Below are 22,549 nucleotides of genomic sequence, written 5' to 3'. Positions count from 1 at the left end.
AAAAGTTAGCCTTTATTGGTGGACCAGTGATTTCAGGGCATGTACAGTAGGCAGAAATGGGAACTTGAAAGTCTCTGGTAGGACCGAGTGGTTATTTGGTTTGAACCAGAGCTACTTTTTTTTGTCAAACCGGCAGTTTTTGAATTTTTGATCTTGTTTTTCTTTTTCTGAAGCAAATTGTTGTGTTTACATAGTCAGTTTTTCTAAGCTTTCATTCAGAAAAACTTCCCTTTGGACCATGACAGAGGTTTGGCTGCAGTTGGCTCCTTTTTTGCTGAACTGTGGTGGTTTCCCTTAGTCTCCAGAGAGTCAAGTTTAGAATGTCCTGGGATCTGAATAATAGCCAAAGTAGCAGGTAAGATTATGACATCCGGTAGTTCCTGAACGTAAGGACTGTTCTTAACTTTATCTCCACTGGAAGTGAGGAAACCACTTTGCTTCCATAGCATCCCAGAGTCACGGGCTTCTCTGAAAGCATACCTGCTATTGATATAAATGTTGGCAGCTTTGCCCCCTAGCTAGTGTACAGGCTTGAGTAAGTGCATATAATTGGCCTCTTGGGCCCAAGTAGCCAAGGGCAAGGGTGTCACTTCAATTATATCAAAAAGTGTTACTGCATATCCAGCACAATATTTGCCATTGTCACATTTTAAATAAGAACCAACAGAACACCATGAGATGCCAGCATTACTCAGAGGAGTTTCTTGTAGGTCATGGTAGCGGATGGTGGTGGTGTTCAGAATTCAGAAGGTGATTCATCCAGGTTAAGCAGTTGTGAGCGATTTCGTTGGTAGTGGGAGAAGAGTAGCAGGGTTAAGGTTATTACAGTGGGAGTTATATGAGGGGTGGTTAATAAGAGAATCTCATAAGAGGTGAGATGGCTAGCAGAAAGATGCTGTGTGTGGTGAGAATTTAGAAGGGTTTCTACTACATGCGGTACGAAAATGGTCAAAGGAGATCCTACAACTATTTCTTCAGTGGCCTTAACCAGAAGGGCCATGGGGGGATGGCTCTAAGGCAGGGAGGGTATCCTTGTGCTACAGGGTATAGTTGTTGGCTGTAGTACCTTCTGGGCCAATGGTGATCTCTGTGCTTTTGAGTGAGTATCCCAAGAGCATTCCCTTCTTTCTCACACGTGAAAAGGAAAGGTGGAAGCTGATATCTGGGATGCCCAAACATCAGGAATGTTCATTAAACTCTCTTTTAAGGCTATAAAGGCTGTGTCATCCTGTTCTCCCCATAGAATCGAGTTGGGATGGTCATTTTTTTAGTAAAACGTACAGGGATTTTGCTGTAAGAGAAAAATTTGGAATCCAATTCAGACAACAGCCAGCCAGCCCGAGAAAACCTCTTAACGGGCATTTAGTTTTGGGTTTTGAGAAGCTCAGGACGCTATGAACCCGGTCTGGATCTAGGTGTAGCCTTTGTTCTGGTATCAGGTGACCCAAGTACCAAACCTGGGTTTGGACAAACTGCAATTTCTTTTGGTGACCTTTTGTCCTTTTAGGGCTAAAAGTCTTGGTAAATGGATGCTGCTGTCTTCCTGTGAGGGGGCCTGGGAGGGAGAACAAAGAAGTAAGTTGTCTAAATATTGCGACAAAGTAGAGCCTCTAGGAAACCTTACATCATCCAGGTCAACCTTCAGGACTTGTGAAACTTAAGAAGGACTTTCAGTAAAGCCCTGAGGCATTGCTGTCCAGGTAAATTGTTTTCCCTCCCAAGTGAAAGCCAAAAGGTGCTGGAAGCCTTCATCAACCAGAATACAAAAGAAGGCACTGCATAAATGAACTATGGTGAAGAATTTGCTTCCAGCTGGATGGATCCCAGTAATGTACAAGGGTTAGGAACAACTAGGCTGGCCATGTTATTTATCACTTGGAGGTCCTGGACGAATCTCCATCTTCGGCCATTGGATTTCTTTACAGGTAAAATAGGGATGTTGTAGGGACTAGTGCAGGGTACGGTAAGGCCTTGGGCCTCCAGTTCTCCACGGTCAGCTTAATGCTCTAGAGGGCCTCTTTATTTATAGGGTACTGGTTAATTTCGGGGAGAGGCTTTCTGGGATCTCTTTGCATTTTGGTAGGAGGTGCACTGTGGAGTCTGCCAGTATCTGTTGCAGACTTTGCCTACGAGGAGGGTGGCAAGTGATCCAACAGGGATGAATGACTAGTGTTCGAGTTACTTTTGCTAACAGAACAGATAAAAGATGTTTTAGGATCATTTAATTTACCCAAGTGACTATTTTGGTTGTTGCTGTCACTGCTGTTATCAGACTCTGCGATTATTTCCCCCTTTTGGGAGAAAGAAGTACCAGCGTGGTATTTTTCTAGGAAATCTCAGCCCAGCAAATGAACAGGAGCAGAGGGACTAAGAAGAAAAGGGTGGGTATCTCTCAAAGGTCCCAAACAAAAAGGAATGGGTGTAGAAACAAGGATTGTTGAGGTTTGTTTGAGACTCACCTGTCTGAACTGTTTAGTGCTCCAAGGCAGGGCTGTTGAGTGGCAGTGGGGTTGAGCACCGGTACCTCCATGGACAGGTAAAAAGGTTCAAAGATTCATTCTCAGTCTGGAGAGGGGTTTCCCTGAGCTGATTAAGGGGAAGGATGGGGACAAGCTTTGGTTCCTGGGAGCCTCGTCATTGGGAGTTAGGTTGGTTAGAGGGCTGAAGGCATAGTCCTTAAGCTTGTAACAGTGCTTTTTTCCAGTGTGCTGGCGTCTTGTAATAATGGCAGAGACCAGGAAGGTTTTGTTTTTGTTTAGGGGTCTCCATTTGGTGTAGTCGAAAATTTGTGTATATTGCCATTTGCATATGCACTTATTTTCATTCTTTCTAGTTTCTTTTTTAATTAGTTTTTATCAGAGTACAGTTAATTTACAATGTTGTGTTAGTTTCTGCTGTACAGCAAAGTGAATCAGTTATACATACACATATATCCACTCTTTGTTAGATTCTTTTCCCATATAGTTCATTACAGAGTATTGAGTGGAGTTCCCTGTGCTATACAGTAGGTTCTTATTAGTTATGTTTTATATACAGTAGTGTGTATATGTCAATCCCGTTTCCCAATTTATCCCTCCCCCTTGGTAACCATGTTTGTTTTCTACCCCTGTGACTCTCTTTCTGTTTTGTAAATAAGTTGATTTGTACCATTTTCTTAGATTCCACATCTAAGCAATATCATACGGTATTTGTCTTTCTGTGTCTGACTTACTTCATTCAGTATGATAATCTCTAGGTCCATCCATGTCGCTGCAAATGGCATTATTTCATTCTTTTTTATGGGCTAATTTCTGAAGTAGGTACTCTCTGATCCCCCCATTTTGTAGTTGCTAAAACCAGGATGAGAGAGGTCAGATGACTTACCAAGGTCACCCAGAGGCAGAGCCAGCATTCACATTTAGGCCTGTCTGACCTCAAAGCAAACACCTTTAATGGCACAGAGGACTGAAGGGAGCATTGAGCTGCCTGCTTGATATATAAATGCACCAAGAAGTAACTTTGGAAACAGTTTTGAGGGAGTGAAATGACAGTCAAGTATGATTCCGGCTGTTAAGTTTGGAACCCTGTGATTTTCCCGTTGTACTCAGGATATTTTGGGTGTGTGTCATCTGCAATTAATTACCTTCATGAGTTGCTGGAGTTGTTTGGGCTCTTTCCCTGGCTCTGGATATGAAATGTGGGGGCCAGTGTGCCATTCTGAGGGGAATTTACCAGGTGGCTAATGAGATGGGGCTTATCAAAGAAATAGTGAAATGATGGGAACAGGGGAGCAAGCACTAAAAACCAAACAAGCTTTTTACGGCTCCTCAACTCTCTCCAGCTGGCAGATGAGATGCTGCACAGCCCAAGTGAGAGAACAGTCAAGGAGAAATGCAGACTTCCTGGAATTCGAGTTCCCTGGCAGCCCTGGCCCTGTCCTTTTACTGAATACAGTTGCAAAGAAAGGAGAAGTAGTCAGATATCTTGTGAGTGAGAGGAGACCACTGTTTCCTGAAGACTGTTAGAGGCAGGATCCTTGTCCTTGTCTGGGTTCTCATTCTGATCAGGATACGGCAGGAGAGCACAGGGCAGCATGTGGTTCTTGGGCTCAGGCGTGGCCCAGAAGTGTCCTGGAGGCTGGTTAAAATGCAGATTCCAGGCCTACCCCAGAGCATGTGACTGCTGACAGCAGGGCCTGGAAGTCTGCTTTCTACTTTTCACTTTTTTTTAAACCACAGAATATTAGGGTGTGTTTCCTACAAACAAAATGTTCTCCTTCATAACTGCACACACCAGTCAAAACCAGGAAATCCACAGCGATATGTTTTTACCATTGATTCCTCCCCTCCCATTCAGCTCTCACCAGTTGTCCCAGTAACGCCTGTTCTGGCAAAATGATTGAGTCCAGACTGACTTTGTGGCCTGTAATTGTCAGGTTTCTTCTGTCTGGAACAGTTTCCCTCCTTCCCTGCCTTTCATGACCTTGACATCTTTGACAATTACAGGCCAGTTTATTTTGCAGACCGTTCCTCAGTTTGCTTTGTTTGTTGTTTCCTCAGGATGAGATCCAGTTTCTGCATCTGTGGTATGAATATCCCAGAGGTGATGCGTGTTCTTCATAGAGCATCCTGGCGGGTGGTGCATGGCTTCAGTTTGTTCCTACGATTGTGCTAACTTTGATCCCCTGATTAAGGTCATGTCTGCCCCCTTTCTCCACTGTGAAGTTACTCTTTTCCCCTTTGCAATATTATTATCTTGTGGGGCGGTAGTTGGAGCCTGTGTAAACATCTCATTATATGTTAAATGCTCCATTTATTCATTTTTTGGATTCCTGGGTTCCTGTTTCATTCAGTAGGTCATAACCTATTACCATCACTGTTTGGCTGTTCAAATTGCCCCAGATTTGTCCGGTGGGAACACTTCTGAACTGGCTTTCAGGTGCTTCTGAAATGATCCCGTGAGTTTACACCAACACCTTGAATTCCAATCCAGCACCACGGTGTTGACTTCTGGTTTTCTCCCTGTACATGTTTGTTACTCCCTCCTCTGACAGCATTGTCTGCAGTGTATTGAGGTATTTGCCCACTCTTCTCATATCTCCAGCAGCCTTCACTGAACAGTTCAGGAAGGGACCAGCAGGCCTTGCAGAGACTTGCTTTCTGAATAAGCTTCTCCAGCTGATTCCACTGTAGGAGAACCTCCTTCCTCTGACCCCACTGCAAGAACCCTGGCTTAGTGCCTGAGGGTGTGGACTTTGAAGTTGCCCAGAGGCCAGTTCCAACTCCTCTCTTGAGTGACCTTAGCCTGTCACCAACCCCCCTGAGCCTCTGTTTCCTGTTTGGTCAAGTGTGGACAATGGTGATACCTACTCCATGGTTTCAGAGGCTAAAACGAGTAGATAAGGTCCAGCTTCTCTCCTCCAGCTCTCACAGCCTAGCTGGGGGAGATGAGCACAGGCCAGGGCTGTTAAAGTCTTAGACTTGAGCGCAGAGCTTGTCTGGGGTGAGGTGGGGGCAGAAGAGGGAGTGGTCGCAACCCTGGATGATGGACCTAGAGTTAGCCAGAAGGGCTTCTGAGAGAAGACGGCCTCCGAAGAGACTCTTGCAAAAGTCGTAGGTGTTCACCAGGGAGCTGGGGCAGATAGGAGAGTTGGGTCAGCCTTGGCGAGAGCCCGGCTGGTGTGGGCGCCAGTGAGGAGCTGATGGCCACGTCCCAGGGTCAGGGTAGCTTCTGTGTTAGCCCACCACCTGAGCTGCCGAGCTACTTCCGGAGGCCTGGGAGCTGCGAGAGGAGGGGTCCAGCCGGAAGAGCACTGTGTGTTGGGGTGGGGAGCAGTAGCCTGTGGGAAAGCCTGGGCCAGGCTCCCCACTGTGGCCTGGGCATGGCGCTCTGAAGGGCATCCTGTGCTTCCTACCCTGACCCTCACTGCCTGGATGCTGGCTGGCGGCCTGGGTTTTATTGCTCCAAACCTCTTGTGATGGTTTCCTGTTTCACAAAGGCAGCAGAGAGGAGTGGTCAGGTTCTGACTCCGGAGCCACACTGCCTGGCTTAGAATCCTGGCTCCGCCTCTTGCCTGCTTGTCACTGCCCAGAGAATTGCCGAGCCTCCCTGGAGGTGACTGTGTCTGTAGGTGGCTGAGAGCCTGCCTGACCCGCTTCCGCCTCTCCTCCGCTGTCAGTGCTGGGCGAGTGTTAGCTTCCAGTCAGTGTCGTGGGGAAGACAGGGTGTGAACGCAGTGTCCTGTGAAAGACGATGCAGAAATACATGTGCTCATTTTAGCAACAGGCGTGAGAGGTTATATGCTCCCCAAAAGGAGGTGGGGCTGGAGTTGGGGGTCTGAAGACACTAATGGGAACGCACACAGTTTTGGGAAAATGGCTTTTCCACTTTGTGTTGTTTTGCAGTGAGCTCGGTGGTGACTGTAAACACCTCAGAGCTGGGGGATTTGTGCCTCCCTTTCTGTCTTTTGTTGGTGGCAGCTTGGGACAATCATGTTTTGGATCACTTGGTCACCTAGCCATATTCTTCTAGTAATCAGGTGTGGTTATGGTTAGTGCCTACTTCGTACCCACCAGACCGTTGATTTGAGTGAGGTACCCTCGTGCCAGTGTCTGGCGGGGGAAGGCAGAATACCTGTAGGTGTGTTTCACTGCAATGTTTTGATGCCTGCAAATTACCACATGCACTTCACAGGTTCCTCGGTTTTGTTTTGAGTAATTATCCTTTGAGCAGTGCTGTCTGGGGTTGCCGGCTGTTTGTTCTGACGGTGGGGCAGGCATAATTGCTTTGACTTACAAACATTAATTATTGCAGTCACTGGAAGCCGTTGGACAGGTACTTGCCACCTCCCGATGATTTGCTTCCTTTCCTGATGCTTTTAAAGAAAACTGCAGGGTGGCCAACAGGCGTATTTGAGGCTGGGGGTGGGAGCTGGCAAGGCTTTCTGGAATCCTAGAGTTGAGATCTGAATAGTCTCTCTGTCTCCACTGCCACGACCCCAGTCCTCCTGGTCCTGGCCGTCATCATTTCTTGCCTGGGTGGATGGTCCCAGTAGCTGCCTTCTGGTCTGACACTTGTCCTGTTTCCAGCCCACTCTTTGTTTTCCCACACAGCCTGCCATTCCCCTGCTTAACACCTTTTATTGGCTACCCTTTAAGCTTAGACTAAAGTTCACACTTTGGGGTCCCGCATGATTCCTCCCTGCTCCTGCCTCCTTGGCCTCCCTGAGTTCCAGGAACAGGCCCAAGACCCTCCCTGAGTTCCAGGAACAGGCCCGGCACTGGCCTTGGGGCTTTTCCCTGACTTGTTCCTTGTGGTCCAAGGTTCGGTGATATTGGCATCCCCAGAGGGCCTGGTAGAAATGCAGTCTCAGGCTCCACCCAGACAAGCTGAGTCAGAATCCGCATTTTTGCAAGGTCTCCGGTTGCCCCCTTCCCCGCTGTCACACGGTCCACTTCCTTTAAGTCTTGCCTGTTTGTCACCTTTCAGAAAGGCCTTCTCAGATGACCCTACCTAAAATACTCTTTACTCTACATCTTTTTCTCTTGCTTCATTTATTTATTTATTTTTAAAATAAATTAATTAATTTATTTTTGGCTGCGTTGGGTCTTCACTGCTGAGCGCGGGCTTTTCTCTACTTGTGGTGAGTGGGGGCTACTCTTTGTTGCAGAGCACAGGCTCTAGGCGTGCGGGCTTCAGTCGTTGTGGCACACGGGCTTCAGTAGTTGTGGTTCGCAGGCTCTAGAGCACAGGCTCAGTAGTTGTGGCACACGGGCTTAGTTGCTCCGCGGCATGTGGGATCTTCCCGGACCAGGGCTCAAACCCATATCCCCTGCATTGGCAGGCGGATTCTTAACCACTGCGCCACCAGGGAAGTCCCCATTTATTTATTTTGAAATTAATAGACTTTTGGGGGAGCAGCTTTAAACGTGAACAGAAAGTCCAGAGTTGCCATGTACTTCACTGCCGTCCTCCCCAGTTTCCCCTGTATTAACATCTTAGGTTGGCGTGCTACATTTGCTTCAATTGATGAACAACATGGATCCATTATTATTAACCAAAGTCCATGTTTACATTAGGGTTCACTCTTGGTGGTGGACATTCTGTGGGTTTGGACAGATGGGGACATGTGTCTACCATTACAGTATCATACAGACGAATTTCCTTGCCCTAAAAGTCCTCTGTGCTGCACCTATTCATCCCTCTCTCCTAACCCCTGGCAACCCCTGATCTTTTTACCGTCTCCATAGTTTTGCCTTTCCCAGAATGTCATATAGTTGGAATCATAAAGTTAGTAACCTTTCAGATGGGCTTCTTTCACTTAGTATGCATTTCCTCCATGTCTTTTCATAACTTGGTAGCTCATTTCTTTTTATCGCTGAATAGTATTCCATTGTCTGGATGTACCACAGTTTGTTTATCCATTCACCTATCAGAGGACATCTTGATTGCCTCCAAGTTTTGGCAATTAGAATAAAACTGCTAAATATTGTGTGCAGGGTTTTGTGGGGTTATGTGTTCTCAGCTCCTATGGGTAAACACCGTATGAATGATAAGGGTATTTTAGTTTCGTAAGAAGCTGCCAGACTGTCTTCCAAAGTGGCAGTACCATTTTGCATTCCCACCAGCACTGAATGAGAGTTCCTGTTGCTCCACATCCTCGCCAGCATTTGGAGTTCAGTGGTCTGGGATTTAGCTGTTCTTACAGGTGTGGCTTTGGCTTTTATCGTCCTCACTGTTATCTGAAGCCTGTTCCTTGACTGGTTTGATCACCTCCCCTTTGTGAGTGTCACTTCGTGAGTGTAGAGACTTAGTCTTTCTTGTTCCCCCCTCATTTCTGTGTTCTAAACAATACCTGGTACATAGAGGGTTTAGGAAGGCCTTTGTTGAATAACTTACATACTTTCTGCAACAATCCTGTGAGACCTCAGTGTTCTTCCATTGTTTGGGGAGTAGCCGGAGCTGCAGAGAAGGACATCCACCTTGCGCACGGTTGACTAGATGTGAAATCACTCAGACTGCAGGACTTGGACAGATGAGGGAGTCGAGGGTCAGGAATGAGTGGCCTTCGGCAGGTTATTTGTCTTCTTTGTCATTCTTACCTCTCTGTTCCTTGGCCCAAAATTGAGGATCAAAGTACCTCACAGAATAGTTGTAAGGATTAAATGAATTAAGGTATGTAGAGCTATATTAGTTATCAACTGTGTAACAAATTACCCCCAAATTCAGCAGATTAAAAGAACATATTTATTATCTCAGAGTTTCTGTGTGTGAAGAATCTGGACATGGCTTAGCTGGTGCCTCTGGCTCAGGGTCTCTCATGAGGTTGTAGTCAGGACACTGGGTGGAGCTGCGGTCATTTCAGGGCTCTGCTGGGCTTGGAAAATTTGCTTCTAAGTTCACTCAAGTGGCTGCTGGCCGACCTCATCCCTCACTGTGTGGGCCTCTTTCAGCCTGCCCAGGTGTCCTCAAGACAGGGCAGCTGGTGACCAGAGAAAGGAGGGAGAGGGACGAGCCTGAGAGCATCCCAAGTAGATGTCATAGTCTTTTTATAACTGATCTCAGAAGTGACAGCTCATCCCTGCTGTTAGAAACAAATAGTAAGACCAATCCGAACTCAAGTCAAGGGGCGGGCATTTGAGTTGTTTCCAGTTCTTGGTGATTATGAATAATACTGCTGTAAACATTCATGTAGAGATTTTTGTGTGGAAAAATAGAAGTGAGTTTCTGGGACATATGACAGGTGTCTGTTTAACTTTATAAAAAGCTGCTCTGCTGTTTTCCAGGGTCACCAAAGTGTTGTGCGTTCCTGCCAGCAATGTTAACAGGGTTTCAGTTGCTCCAGATTCCCCCGGCACTTGATATTGTCATTAAAAGTTTTTAAAGCTATTTTACTAGGTTTGTAGTGCTGTTTCACCGATTTTGATTTGTATTTACCTAATGACTAATGATGATTAGCATCTTTTCATGTGCTTATTTACTGTCTATCTTCTTTGGTGAATTGTCTGTTCAAATCTTTTGCCCTTCCCCCCCTTTTATTGGGTAGTTATGTTTTGTTTGTTTGCTTTGAGAGTTCTTTATTTCAGATACAAGTCCTTGATTGTTTATCCGATTTGTTAGTATTTCCTCCCCATCTGTAGCTTGTCTTCTGCTCTTAACAATGTCTTTCACAGAGCAAATCCAGTTTAACTTTTTTTTTTTCTATTCTGGCTCATGCTTTTGGTGTTAAATCTAAGAACACTTTGCCTAACCCCAGGTTAGGCATGAAGACTTCCTCAGTTTTTATAGTTTTATATGTCTTCCAGTTTGAGTTAGTATTTGTATAAGATGTGAAGTATTAGTTGAAGTTTACTTTTTGGTGTATGCATGTCCAGCTGTTCCCAAACTGTCTGTTGAAAAGACCATCCTTTTTCCTGAATTGCCTTTGTACCTTGGTTAAAAATTATTTGGCCCTGTTTGTATGAGTTTATTTCTGGACTCTTCTTTCTATTGGTTCTAAATCTGTCATTTGCCTGTACTACATTCCTTGATTGCTGTAGCTTTATAGAAAGTCTTAAAATTGGGTAGTGTGCATCCTTCAAATTTTGCTTCTATTTCACGATGATTTTGGCTACTATACTTTTTTTTTGGCCTTTCTATATGAATTTTAGAATCAGCTAGTGGATATGTATAAAATATCCTGCTGGGATTTTTATTGGACTTGCATTCAATCTATAGATCAGTGTGTTGACATTTTAACTATTTTGAGTCTTACAGTCTGTGAACCTGGTATTTACATTGACGTAGCTCTGTTTTGATTTCTTGCATCAGTGTTTTACAGTTTTCAGCATACAGATCCTGCGCATGTTTTGTTGGATTTACACCTGTGTATTTCATCTTTTGGAACTATGATGAATGATTCTTTTTATAATATTGCTTTCTAATTGTTCATTGTTAATATGTAGAAATACAATTAATTTCCATATTTGACCTGGAAAAAGTCACTTATTTGTTCTGGGATTTTTTTTGTAGATTCTTGGAATTTTCTCTGAAGAAATCAGGTCATCTGCCAGTGGGGACAGTTTTAGTTTTCCCTTCATTCTGCACGCCCTTTAAAAAGAAACCTCGTTTCACTGGTTAGAACCTCCAATACTGTGCTGAATAGGAGAGAGGGGCAAGAGAGACTTCCTAGCTTTGCTCTCGGTCCCATGGGGAAACCATTCGGTCTTTCACCACTCAGTATACGTTAACCTGTAGGGTTGCTTTTGTTTTCTGCAGGTCTGACCTTAGTCTTCATACCTTGTTTTTTCTAGTGTGCTAGTAAAGTGTGTTGACGGCATTTTAAATTTTTTTCTCCTAATTTCATCGTTCAGAAATAAGCCCTGTTAACATTGTGGTATATATATATTTCTAACGCAAACATATACCAATAAATATACGTGAGGGATTACAGTAAATATACTTTCTTTGTACTCTGCCACATTCATGTAATGGTGTATTGTAAATGTTCATCTATGTTAATTAACATGCATCTTCATCACAACTTCAGCAGCTTCATAGTGTCCTATTACTGGTGGATACACCATAATTTATCTCTTTACTCCCCCAGTGTCAGACATTTAATTTGTAACCAGTTTCTTTCTGATAACATTCACAACATCCTCATGTGTATGTTTTTTTGTTTGTTTGTTTTTGGGTTTTTTTTTGCGGTACGCGGGCCTCTCACTGTTGTGGCCTCTCCCGTTGCGGAGCACAGGCTCCGGACATGCAGGCTCAGCAGCCATGGCTCACGGGCCCAGCCGCTCCACGGCATGTGGGATCTTCCCAGACCGGGGTACGAACCCGTGTCCCCTGCATCGGCAGGCAGACTCTCAACCACTGCGCCACCAGGGAAGCCCTCATGTGTATGTTTTGAGCCTTTTGCTCCTTCTTATTTCCTGGGTATAGTTTCCTCGAAGTGGAGTTGTTGGGTCAAAAGGTATACAGTTCTTGAGGCTGTTGATTCATATTTGGAAAAAGCTCACCTCGGACCAACTGCTTACATTTGTGAGATGTCTGCTGATGGGCAGCAGAAGCTGTGTAACCCTACAACAGTTCCTTAACCTCTGAACAAAGCTTGCTGATCAGGAGAATCCCGTTCACATTTGCACAGCTGTCTGACCAGCCGAGAGATTCTGCAGACCCGTGCTTATCCGCCCTCATTTCCCAATGGACTCTTTCAAGGCTTTAAGTTTTCAACTTTATTCAGTTCATTTAATTCCCTAAATTTATATGAACCCACAAGAGACTTTGGATTTATGGGACATGGGTTGGAATCCCAGGTGTGTGTGTATGTTGTTTCACTCTGTGGGCCTCAGCTTTCCTATCTGCAAAATGAGCCCAGTTAAAACCAACCTTGTGAGGCGCTGTTGATCCACTGAGACCAAGTATGTGGCAGGGAGGAGGAAGGATGGCACGGACTTGGAGATGCTTAAGTGCAAATTGTGGCCGTGCCTTGTGTAGCTGCATGAACTTTTTGATTGACTGCTGAGCCTCTCTGAGCATCAGTTCCTTCATCTGTATAATGAGAGTAATAACTCTTGCAGAGTTGCCATGCAGGTTGAACGAGAGCACGTTGTGTCTGCAACACCTTGAACGTTCAGAGCCCCACTTGGAGGCAGATATTCTCGTGTTGTGGGTAGAAAAGCGTATTTCATGTAGGGAGGTTTTGAATGAGGCCCCAGTTTTACCCGTAGGAGGTCTTGGCACTGAACTGCTTCTCACTTCTTAACTCACACAGAGGGATTTCAAGGAGGTATAAACATCTCAAATGCCCACCTCTGCCACAGTCCACATGGGCAGTGTTTTTCTAACATAGACGTGGTTCTTTTCCACTGAGATTTCTCTCCCGTTCATAGAGGGTTGTGCCCAAGGTGAAAATGCAGCATTTCACAAACTGTGAAGTTTGAGGAGTTAGTAGGTGGTCAGTGTACATAAATATATTAAAGGCTTGAGGAGCCCTGGGGAGGAGGGGGAGGGAGAGGGAACTTTCCTAATGTTGATTAGCGCCATCGTTTCCTAAACGTATTTAACTCTACTGTCCTGTCCCTGTCTGAGAGCCCTTTGTCATCCCCGGGAACACAGTGTGGGAAGTACACTGTAAGAAAATATCTTCTCCTTATACCCTTATTTTATCTAAAGCAAAGATTCTCTTTCTCAGATCTGTCGCTGTGCAGTGCCTTCATGTGTACCGCCCGTGTTACTCATTCCTTAATATTTGTCTTTCAGTCCAGTCCACTCACTTTTGAAAGCCTTCACATTTCTTTCCAAAGGATTCTTTATATCGCCGCCATTAATGGAAAATCGGTTTTTAAAAAACATACCGGAAGAAATGCTTAAGTGTTAAAATAGAAAAAGTTTTGTGAACCCCTTAAATGATCTCGGGCATGTACCATGTTTGGGAGATTCTGTTTTAGTTCATTCTCTTGGCGTTTTTTTCTCCTTTCATTGAACTGCGAGGAAGTTGGATCCCACTGCCCTTCAGGGTGGAAAGAACTGGATGGTTACTAAAGAGACGGCGGGGAGGGGCGTTTCTGCAGGTTTACCTTCCCTAGTGGGGTTGGATTCCCACGTAGTTGCCTGGGCCACGAAATAAAGACTGGAACCCATCCCCATCCCCATCCCCCCTCGCCCCATGGCTTTCTCATCTTCAGCCTTGTAAAGCAGTCGCTGAGGGCATCCCCCGTCCACATCCTCCTTTGAGGCAGATGTGGAAATTGCAGCTGAAAGGTTAAATCCTTGGGGAGAGCCCAGCCATTCTGAGCACTGACAGTTCCTTTTCAACAAAGCACCCCTTCCCGCAGCTTTTCTAGATGGTTTTCCAGATGGAGTGTTAGGATTTGATTAAAAGACTCCGTTGGTTGCAGAAAGAGCCAGGTGTCATGGGTGATCACTTGGCCTGTGTACACCCGAGAGCCGGGGAGGGGGACACCGCGTGACATGGAGAAGAGAGTTGCCCTAAGATGTGGCTCACGGGACTGCAGCCATCTGTGCTGCCTCCTGCAGAGGTCTCATCCTCCCAGGCTCGTGGAGGTGGGCGGTGCCTCCCCCAGAGGGGAGCAGGCGGAGGGGGGGCCCTGCCCCACAGCAGCCTCATCGTCCCTCTTAGCATTTTCTTTAAGTGTACAATTTCAAGAGACCAGGCAATGAAAGTTTTGTTTTCACACATTATTTTGTTATGGACAATTAGAGAACATAGCTGAACAACAGCAACCAAAAAAGTTAAAAGTCAGAGCCCTGTGACTTCACTCAGAGATGAGTCTGGTCAATCCCACCTGTGTGTGTAGCCTCCCGGGCTCTGTGACTCTCACTTTACCACACATGTGTGTGCTCACATGTACACACACACACACATGCGCGCGCGCACGCGCGCGCTCTGAAGCTGGACTGCCTGGGCCTGTGGTGGGTGCTGATGCCTCGGGGCCCTGGGCAGGGTTTGGTCCGCTCTGCTCACCTTGCCTCTCGCCTGTTCAGACCGATGGGCACCCGTGATGTGACTTGTGCTGGGTTGAAGACCCCTGTTGGGATGAGCCTCAGCCACAATCCCGATCTCATTCACACACTTGGGGGGTTTCTGAGGCCTTTCACAGTCAGGATGCTCTGAAGTATTGACCCATCCTGTTGTATCATGAGGTGGCAAATAAAATGGCATCTTATTTGATCATCAGGAATGGTACATTCTATATGGTTCCTCTGTCTACAAATTAAAGTCCTGTTGCTGGTTGCAAATTAGTCATTCAGAGCCTGGGAATTATTTTCTTGGGCCATTAACATGTTACGTTTTTAAAAAATACCTTTTGGTGGGACCACAACTCTCTGGTTGGCCACAGCTCCCACCCCTCAGACCCTCTTGTCTTATGCCTGGTTTGTGTTACTCAGGGTCCTCATCAGTCTGCCTGCTCTGGTCATCTGAGTCTGTATCCCTTTGCAGATTGTCATGACCATCAGTTAAAATACCAGGCTGGAGAGAACTACACACACGATGTGACCGTGTCGGAGTCCTGGATTTGCCATCGGACTGTAGTTACGGAAGATGTAACCATTGGGGGAGGCTGGGCCGAGGGTATGCAGGATCTCTCAGTAATATCTTTCCAACTTTCTGAACCTATAATTACTTCAAAATAAAAGTGAAAACATAAAAGGCCTCATCTTGCCTGGGGTCAGGAGCTAGTTGCCTCTTTGGGGCGGTCAGTGTACCCTCCAGGTGTTTGCGGTTGAGTCAGGAGCAGTTCTGACCTGAAAGTTCATTTCCCATAAAAGGCAAACAAGTTCATTGGCACAAAGTTGGCTGGGATGAATTTATGGTTCCTAAAGATGTCCGTCCATGGTATATTCTCCACGACATCTCATCATTTTGTTGGAAGTTGGATTTGTATTAAAGTTTTTGGTCTTTGTCTGTTAGGTCTGATATTTAGATAGTCGTAAGATGCTATTAAAAGATGGCTCCAAACCAGAAGAAAAGCAGCCACTTGAATATCTTAGTGCCGGCTACAGAGTTGAAGATGAACTAGGCAGCTGAGGGTGGGCCTGGATGGTGTGAGCAAGCGAGCTGAGACCTGGCAGCCAGACACGGACCTGACCCACTTGTCAGTCTGCCTGAATGAACCTGCCTCTTCTGCCTCTTGGACAACATTCTGCATGAACCGTTGTTAAATTAGGCCGTACAGAAATGCACATCAGTTGCTTTCTCTCCCTTGTTTTAAGGTAATATGTGCCTGGAATTCACATGTGGGGATTAGGAGTAGGTTGGGATGAGTGACAAGATCCGGCTTAGGGGATCCAAGAAAACCAGCTGTACCAGCATGTCCGTCAGGAAGTGTGTTCCCTCCCACAAACCTTCTCAAGACTTGTTAGTTGTTTAGCTTCGGACGTTCACTCTTCGTATCACAGAGAAAGTGCGGATAGAAACATCTGTGACAGGCTATCTAGGAGGAGGGCGATAATTAAGGGACTCCATGTTTTACTTTCTCTCAAGCTTCTGAGATGAATGCACAGACCTCAGGCGACACCTAAGTATATGGTAGTGTCTGCAGTTGGTACTTATGTTCTTTCTGACAAATACAGGGCAGAAAAGCAAAATACAAACAAAGTGCTCTCTCTGTGGGCTGAGGTATAGTCAGATGCATCGAAGACAGAGAGAACCTGTGATGGGCAGTCTGCAGTTTTTCCACTGAGCAAATGTGTGGCATATTCGTACCAAGGAATGGCATCTCCATCCATAAATAGATGGAGTCAGAAGCTTACCGTGGTGAATTGTTAAATGAGACAAGCCAGTAGCAGAAAAATTTATAATAGGGTCTGGTTTCATAAAGTAAACTCTGTTTAAGTGTGTCAGGTTTGTAGTGACTATGTGAGCATGGAGGAGGCGTGAAATGTGTGTACCAGGTATTTAACGTTGGTTACCATGGGGAAGGATGAGTGTGACAGTAAACAAAGGAAAACAGACTTCAAACAAAAAAATTCAGAAGAGCGTGAAAGGTGTTTCATCTGTGAATAATTATATACAGTGTGTGTGTGTATGTGTGTGCATGCCTAGAGAGAGAGCTGATAGGACAGATAGAAAAATGATAGTGGGGTTTATTTCAAGGTGTTGAATTTTTAGTGGATTTTTTACATTTCTTCTTAAATGTGTTCTGATGGCTTGAGTATTTTGCAATGAGCGTTTTACTTTTTATAATCATAAAAGACACCCAATCTTAAAGCTCTTTTCTTTGTGAGGAAATATTCCAGCATGTGTAAGAGCACACAGGCTCAAGACCTTGTTGGGGGAGGAGCAGGAACAGAAGATGTGGAAGAGGCACCTGTCTCTGGGGTAGCCAGTGAGAAACCAGTTCTGAATCCCAAAAGAGACAGAGAAGAGCTCTTCTGGGCCTCGGAGGCAGAAAGACCTGGGCTTGTGCCTGGGCCGTGTGCCTTACGTATGACCTTGGCATTGGCCATGTGACCTTTACCATGCCCCAGTTCCTCTCCTGCAAAATGAGGAGAATTCTACAGGGTCGTTGTGCCTGACATATCGTTAGGTACTTAACATTATTCAGTGTTACCATCGAATGAAGAATGGGTGAATGAATACACGTGTGCTTGATTCAGTGAGGTCACATATGTAAAGTCTGAGCTATGTGGGTAAATACTCAACAAATGGTAGTTTCCTCTCTGACCCTCATGTCCTGTTCCGCAGCTGGGGTACCTGGGGAGTGAATTTAGTAGAGTGGGGTCTTGTCATCGCCTGAGGTCCATGTTTCATTCTGCAGTCTTACATGGGGTGCCGCTGGAGTTGGTCAGCCGCTTCTCATTATACCTCACTTTCCTCATCTGTAAAGTGGGTGTTGTGATAATATATATCTTGGAAGGATTAAATGAGATACATAAAGACTTCACGTGATGCCTGGCAAATAGGAAGTTTTCAATACATGTAGTAGTTAATAAAAATACTGAGTGTTCCCCAAGTAAACAGTACCTATTATGTGCTTCTGTAAATGGAGAGGATACTACAGAGTGCCTGGCACAGAATAGGCATCTAATAGATTGATTCAAATAGCCTGAGGGCAACACATGTCAGCATCCTGAATCTGTGGGCACTGCAACCAATTAATGCTTATTTCCATCACGAATGAACAGTTCTCAAAGGCATTCTGCAAACGTGCCTTTGCTAACATAGTCTTTTCCAGCAATGATCTCTAAAACAGAGAATATATTAATATTTATAAGATGCACATTGTGTATTTTTCTTTACACAGATTCTCCTCCTTCCTTGGGTCTAAGTTGCCAATTTTTAAATATATTTTTCTAACATTCTTGTACCTGCAGAGAAAACGAAGTGCTCAAAGTCCAACTGAAGAAATACGTGGGAGCTGTCCAGATGCTGAAACGAGAAGGTCAAACAGCTGAAGGTGAGGGCAGACAGAGCCTGGGTGGGGAGGGGGCTACACCTTTTCATCTTCATCACCCCCTGTGCCTGGCATAGCAGACACTCAGCATGGGATGAGTGCACATGCAGATGAATTAGAAGAACGGGGCTGGCTAGGGTTCCAGAAAATCAATTAAATGGAAAACCCTGCTCTGTATTCTTGGTAAATGCATAATATTATAAGACTTACTTGCCAGATTATTATCAATACTTGTATCAATTTGTGCACTTAGGGAGTTTTATGTCTAGAGTCTTGAAACATTTGCAAGGTAGTGAACCTTCAGCATGATTAAGTCACATCAGGCCAGGGGTGAAAGCAACAGAAGGCCAGAGTGGCAGAGAATCAGAGCTATGGAGTTAGGCTGATCAGGCGCCAACCCCAGCTCTGGTTAAATTTCTTAATCTCTGTGTACCTCAGTTTTCTCATCTGTAGAATAGGGTTAGTTGACAGTGCCTACCTCATGAGGCGGTCCATGTAGACATCTTAGCATAATGCCTACATAGAGTGAGTACTGAGTAGATTTTAGCTATTATTATTAATACTCTTAATCAGAAATACAGGTAGATAGAAAAATGATCGTTTGAACAAGATCTCACTAAATAAAGTAGTGCTATATGCTTCCTCCCTGTGCAGTTTGCCTGCACTTTAACTGTCATGACTCTACTAAAATGTTTCTCAGGTCAGCCTGAAGAAGGGATAGTTAATTAACTTTGGCTCAAGGGTCTTGCAAACTTCAACCAACTGACCATTACAAGATTTTCTTAAAAATGAGCTCTCAGAGTGTGGACATTTTAACAGAGAGGTGGATGCTCCACACTCACAGGTCTTGGGAGTCAACCAGACCTGGATTTGACTTCAGGTGCACCCTCCATGACTTGACCTCTTAGAGTTACTTTGCCATCTGGAAGAGGAAACGCCACACCAGTGTAAGAGGAAATCACACCAATGTCATGAGGGCTGTTGTGGAGATTTTCCGAAACAATGACTGCAAAGCTTCTACTATGGCACCCGGTGTATAGTTGGTGCTCAGTCAATGGTAGTGATTTTTCTGTGTCAGAGAGAGAGATAAGATTGGAGTCCGGATTTGGCTTGCATAGCAATATCATAAAGACTTGAATTTTCTTTGGAGCTTTTGTACTTGATCAGGTTCAACATGTTGATTTTTTTTTTTTTTTTTTTTTGGATAACATACCTCGCCTCATTCCTGCTAGGTCTGTAATAGTTACCAGTCTGGGGGTTACCTTTGCAGAGTGAATCGTGTCTTGCTGTGAGGGCTCATCACCCTTTTCATACAGATACTGCTCGTGTGTCCCGGAGCCCATCTCATTACGTGGAGTTATGTCTGCCCTGGCCTTCTGCCTTTTCACTTCTCATCTTTGTTCCCCCAGCACCTGGCCTTTACAGTCGTTCATTCCATTCACTGTATGTTTTGAATGAATAGTATATGTTTAGCCCTTTACCCTTTCCAAGCAAGTTCAAGTATATTCACATTTGATTCAGTAACGCTGTGATGAGTAGGTATTTTCCCTCTATTTAAAAAAATTCATTATTGACGGTTCAGGAGAGCTTAAGGGGGCTTGTCCATGGATCTGGGGTGGAAATGAACTTGGGTTATTTTCTTCCAAATCCCTCTTCTTTGCCATATGAAGTTCTTAAACTAGTGTGCAGAGGCCTTTCCTGGGGCGCCTATTAAATATGCTTCTTCTCAGGAGATCTGGGTTGAGGCTCTAGATTCACACGTCTAGAAACGTGACTCTCCTGCAGCTGATCCGTGGACCACGCCATCACCTTCTGAGAAATCTACACTCTACCCACACAGAGCTTTGATTTGATGCAGTAAGAAAATTAAACCAGGGGGTGTGGGGGAGCACCACTGGGCTTGCATTTGGTTTAAAAACCACAGTACTATAAAGTACATTTCTGAGTAGGAGCATTTTTGGAGTGAGTCCCCCCAGAATGGGTACACAGAACCTACAGCGTACAGAATGGCTTCTCACGGCAGCCAGAGTCCCTTTTCCTAAGACCCAACCTGAATGCTCTGAGCCAAAGCTAGGTATGAGATAGCCCTTAAGTGGAACAGAGCGGAGATAATGAAGCACATTTTGCTCTTTCTTTGCTGTCCCTTACCCCTCCGTTTCTTACTGGGTCGCTTAAGATCATTTACCTTATCTGTGTCATCCTTAGTGGGAGGTCTTTATGAAAGCCCTCAGATGCAGGCACATACTGACCGATGCCCTGCGTTTGCTTGTTTAAGTCCTGCAGTTTATTCCTTCTTCCACTTAAATACTATTCGTGAGCACCAGCTGTATGCCAGACACTAGGAAGCAGCCGCATTTAAAGGCATGCTTTCAAAAATTGCACTCTGGCCTTTCCAGAGCTTTTGCCTAATTTTTAAGTGTGTCATCTACTACTCAAAGGAATTGAGACCCATTCCTCAACCCCAGCCAGATGCTGACTCAGTTTGTTGAAAACTACTGAGTATGTGCCCTGGCCAGGTTGGGGTGCCCTTGTCAGGCTTTGGTAGCTTGGGGTGTCCTGGCCAGGCTAGGGGGGGCTTGGGGTTTCTGGGGAGTTGGAGGAGCAGGGGCAGGGAGAGGTTGGAGAGGGAGAGTCCGTTCTTTCTGATCCATGATTTCCTTGGCTCCCGATGCTAGGTGGACACAGAGATGTGTACTAGCTTCCCAAATTCTAGGTGGGAATTCAGAATGCATTTTCCACAAGAGAAACCTTTTAGTTTGAGGATATAAAGATTTTTCTGTCTTTTGGATGACAGATGGTTTATGAAACTGAGCTCATCAGTAGGGAAAAGAGTGAAAAGTCATTTAAGCCCCAAATGCCTTCAGGGTTGAATAGATGGCTAAGGGCTATATTGGGATCGTAATATTCATAGTTGTTGTGGGAAGTACCTTCAGGGTTAAGGAAAAAAAATCAATTTAAAATGGACCTTTAGAATAGATTGTTGACAAACTTTAAGAGCTTAGTAGGTAGCTTTGTTTCAGTTCTGAGGTTATAATTAATCATGGCTATTCTTTCCCCCAAATTCTCTATGAAACACCGATGTAGGAATCAGACAAAAAGTGATCAAAATAACATTTTTTTAAATTTATTTATTTATTTATTTATTTTTGGCTGTGTTGGGTCTTCATTTCTGTGCGTGGGCTTTCTCTAGTTGCAGCGAGCAGGGGCCACTCTTCATCGCGGTGCGCGGGCCTCTCACTGTCGCGGCCTCTCTTGTTGCGGAGCACAAGCTCCAGACGCGCAGGCTCAGTAGTTGTGGCTCACAGGCCTAGTTGCTCCGCGGCATGTGGGATCTTCCCGGACCAGGGCTCGAACCCATGTCCGCTGCATTAGCAGGCAGATTCTCAACCACTGCGCCACCAGGAAAGCCCCCAAAATGACATTTTTATTACTGTCAGTTGATTGGAAACTCCAGCTTGACCTGAAGCCAGAATCACACTCCCCAATACATTGCTTCCCAGGTGTAGACCCAGGGACCCCCCCTGTGAGGCATTGTTGGATCTGCAGAATTACACTCACCCAGCGGGGACCAAGAGGGAAGACAGTCCATGGAGGTGTTTCCCTTTTTAATACATCATCTCCATTTGACTGAGGATCTCACCAGTCAGGTAGGAGGTGGGGAGTGAGGCCCAGAGCATATTATGTTGGATGTCTCCCCATGGAAACATGGCCCAAGGTGGGGGCCCTTCGCTAAGAGCTGTGATGACCGCAGCTGCTGGTGCCTCCTGAGGGAGAGGCCAGGGCAGTGGGGCTGGGGCAGGAGTATGGGTCAGTGAGTGGACACCTGTCCATCTGGAGAAAGGCTGTGTCAGTGGAAGGAAGGCTTATTTCACCTGTAGCTGCGACCGTTCTCCAAGGGGGTCACTTCATCCTAGTCCCTGTACATGTCCCCATGAAAAAGGTAGTCACGGCCAAAACGTTTGGGAAACACTGTGCATTCTACATTCTTCTTGCACGTCATGATGGATGTTAGTGAATGAATGACCTCTGTGCCAGAGACACTGAGCACTGCCCGGGGCTACTGACTTAGAGGCCATGTAACTTTCTGTGCCTCAGTTTCTTTCTCTGTAAAAGGGGAATTGTAATAGTACCTTCCTCATAGGGTTCTGGGGGAAGATGAGATAGATTAGTACACGGAAAGCATTTAGAATAATGCCTGATATGTAGTAGCCACTCAATAAATGTTATAATTATTATTATTACTATTTTTACTATCTCACTTTACCTCTCCTGGCCCCTTTGAACAATTGTAAAATTAGGATTTATTAAAATAGTATATACTTTATAGGTTGTTGTTGTGGGGATTAGCTGTTAAGAGGTATAATTCAGATAACATGCTGGGATCTAGAAAATGCTGTGGTGGACAGAATGTTGGTCCTCCAAAGATGTCCATGTCCTGATCCCCAGAATCTGTGAATATACCCCTTACATGGCAAAAGGGACTTTTCAGATGTGATTAATTTAAGGATCTTGACATGGAGAGATTATCCTGGTTTATCCACATGACCCCAGTGTAATCACAAGGGCCCTTATAAGAGAAAGGCAGGAGGGTTGGAGAGGGAGAAGGAGTGACAACAGGAGCAGAGGTAGGAGTGATGCACTTTGAAGATAAAGGAGGGGCCACAAGC

The 22,549-nt window shown here is 45.2% G+C and overlaps 1 protein-coding gene across 2 annotated transcripts in view; it reads left to right on the top strand.

The window, feature by feature from the left end:
* The window catches only part of SNX29 (sorting nexin 29), a 571,459-nt gene that overhangs the window by 189,609 nt on the left and 359,301 nt on the right, over nucleotides 1–22,549 (top strand). For both annotated transcript variants that reach the window (XR_014291539.1, XM_082600682.1), the window contains exon 14: nucleotides 17,803–17,885. Coding sequence is in view for 1 of the 2 variants with exons in the window: in XM_082600682.1 (XP_082456808.1) it covers nucleotides 17,803–17,885 (83 nt within the window). In the remaining variant the exon portion in view is untranslated. The remainder of the gene's footprint in view (nucleotides 1–17,802; nucleotides 17,886–22,549) is intronic.

The sequence above is a fragment of the Mesoplodon mirus genome (assembly GCF_964341445.2).
Source record: "Mesoplodon mirus genome assembly, chromosome: 15".
Classification (NCBI taxonomy): domain Eukaryota; kingdom Metazoa; phylum Chordata; class Mammalia; order Artiodactyla; family Ziphiidae; genus Mesoplodon; species Mesoplodon mirus.
The sequence above is the reverse complement of the archived record's forward strand: the minus strand, read 5'-3'. Positions and strand labels throughout refer to the sequence as shown.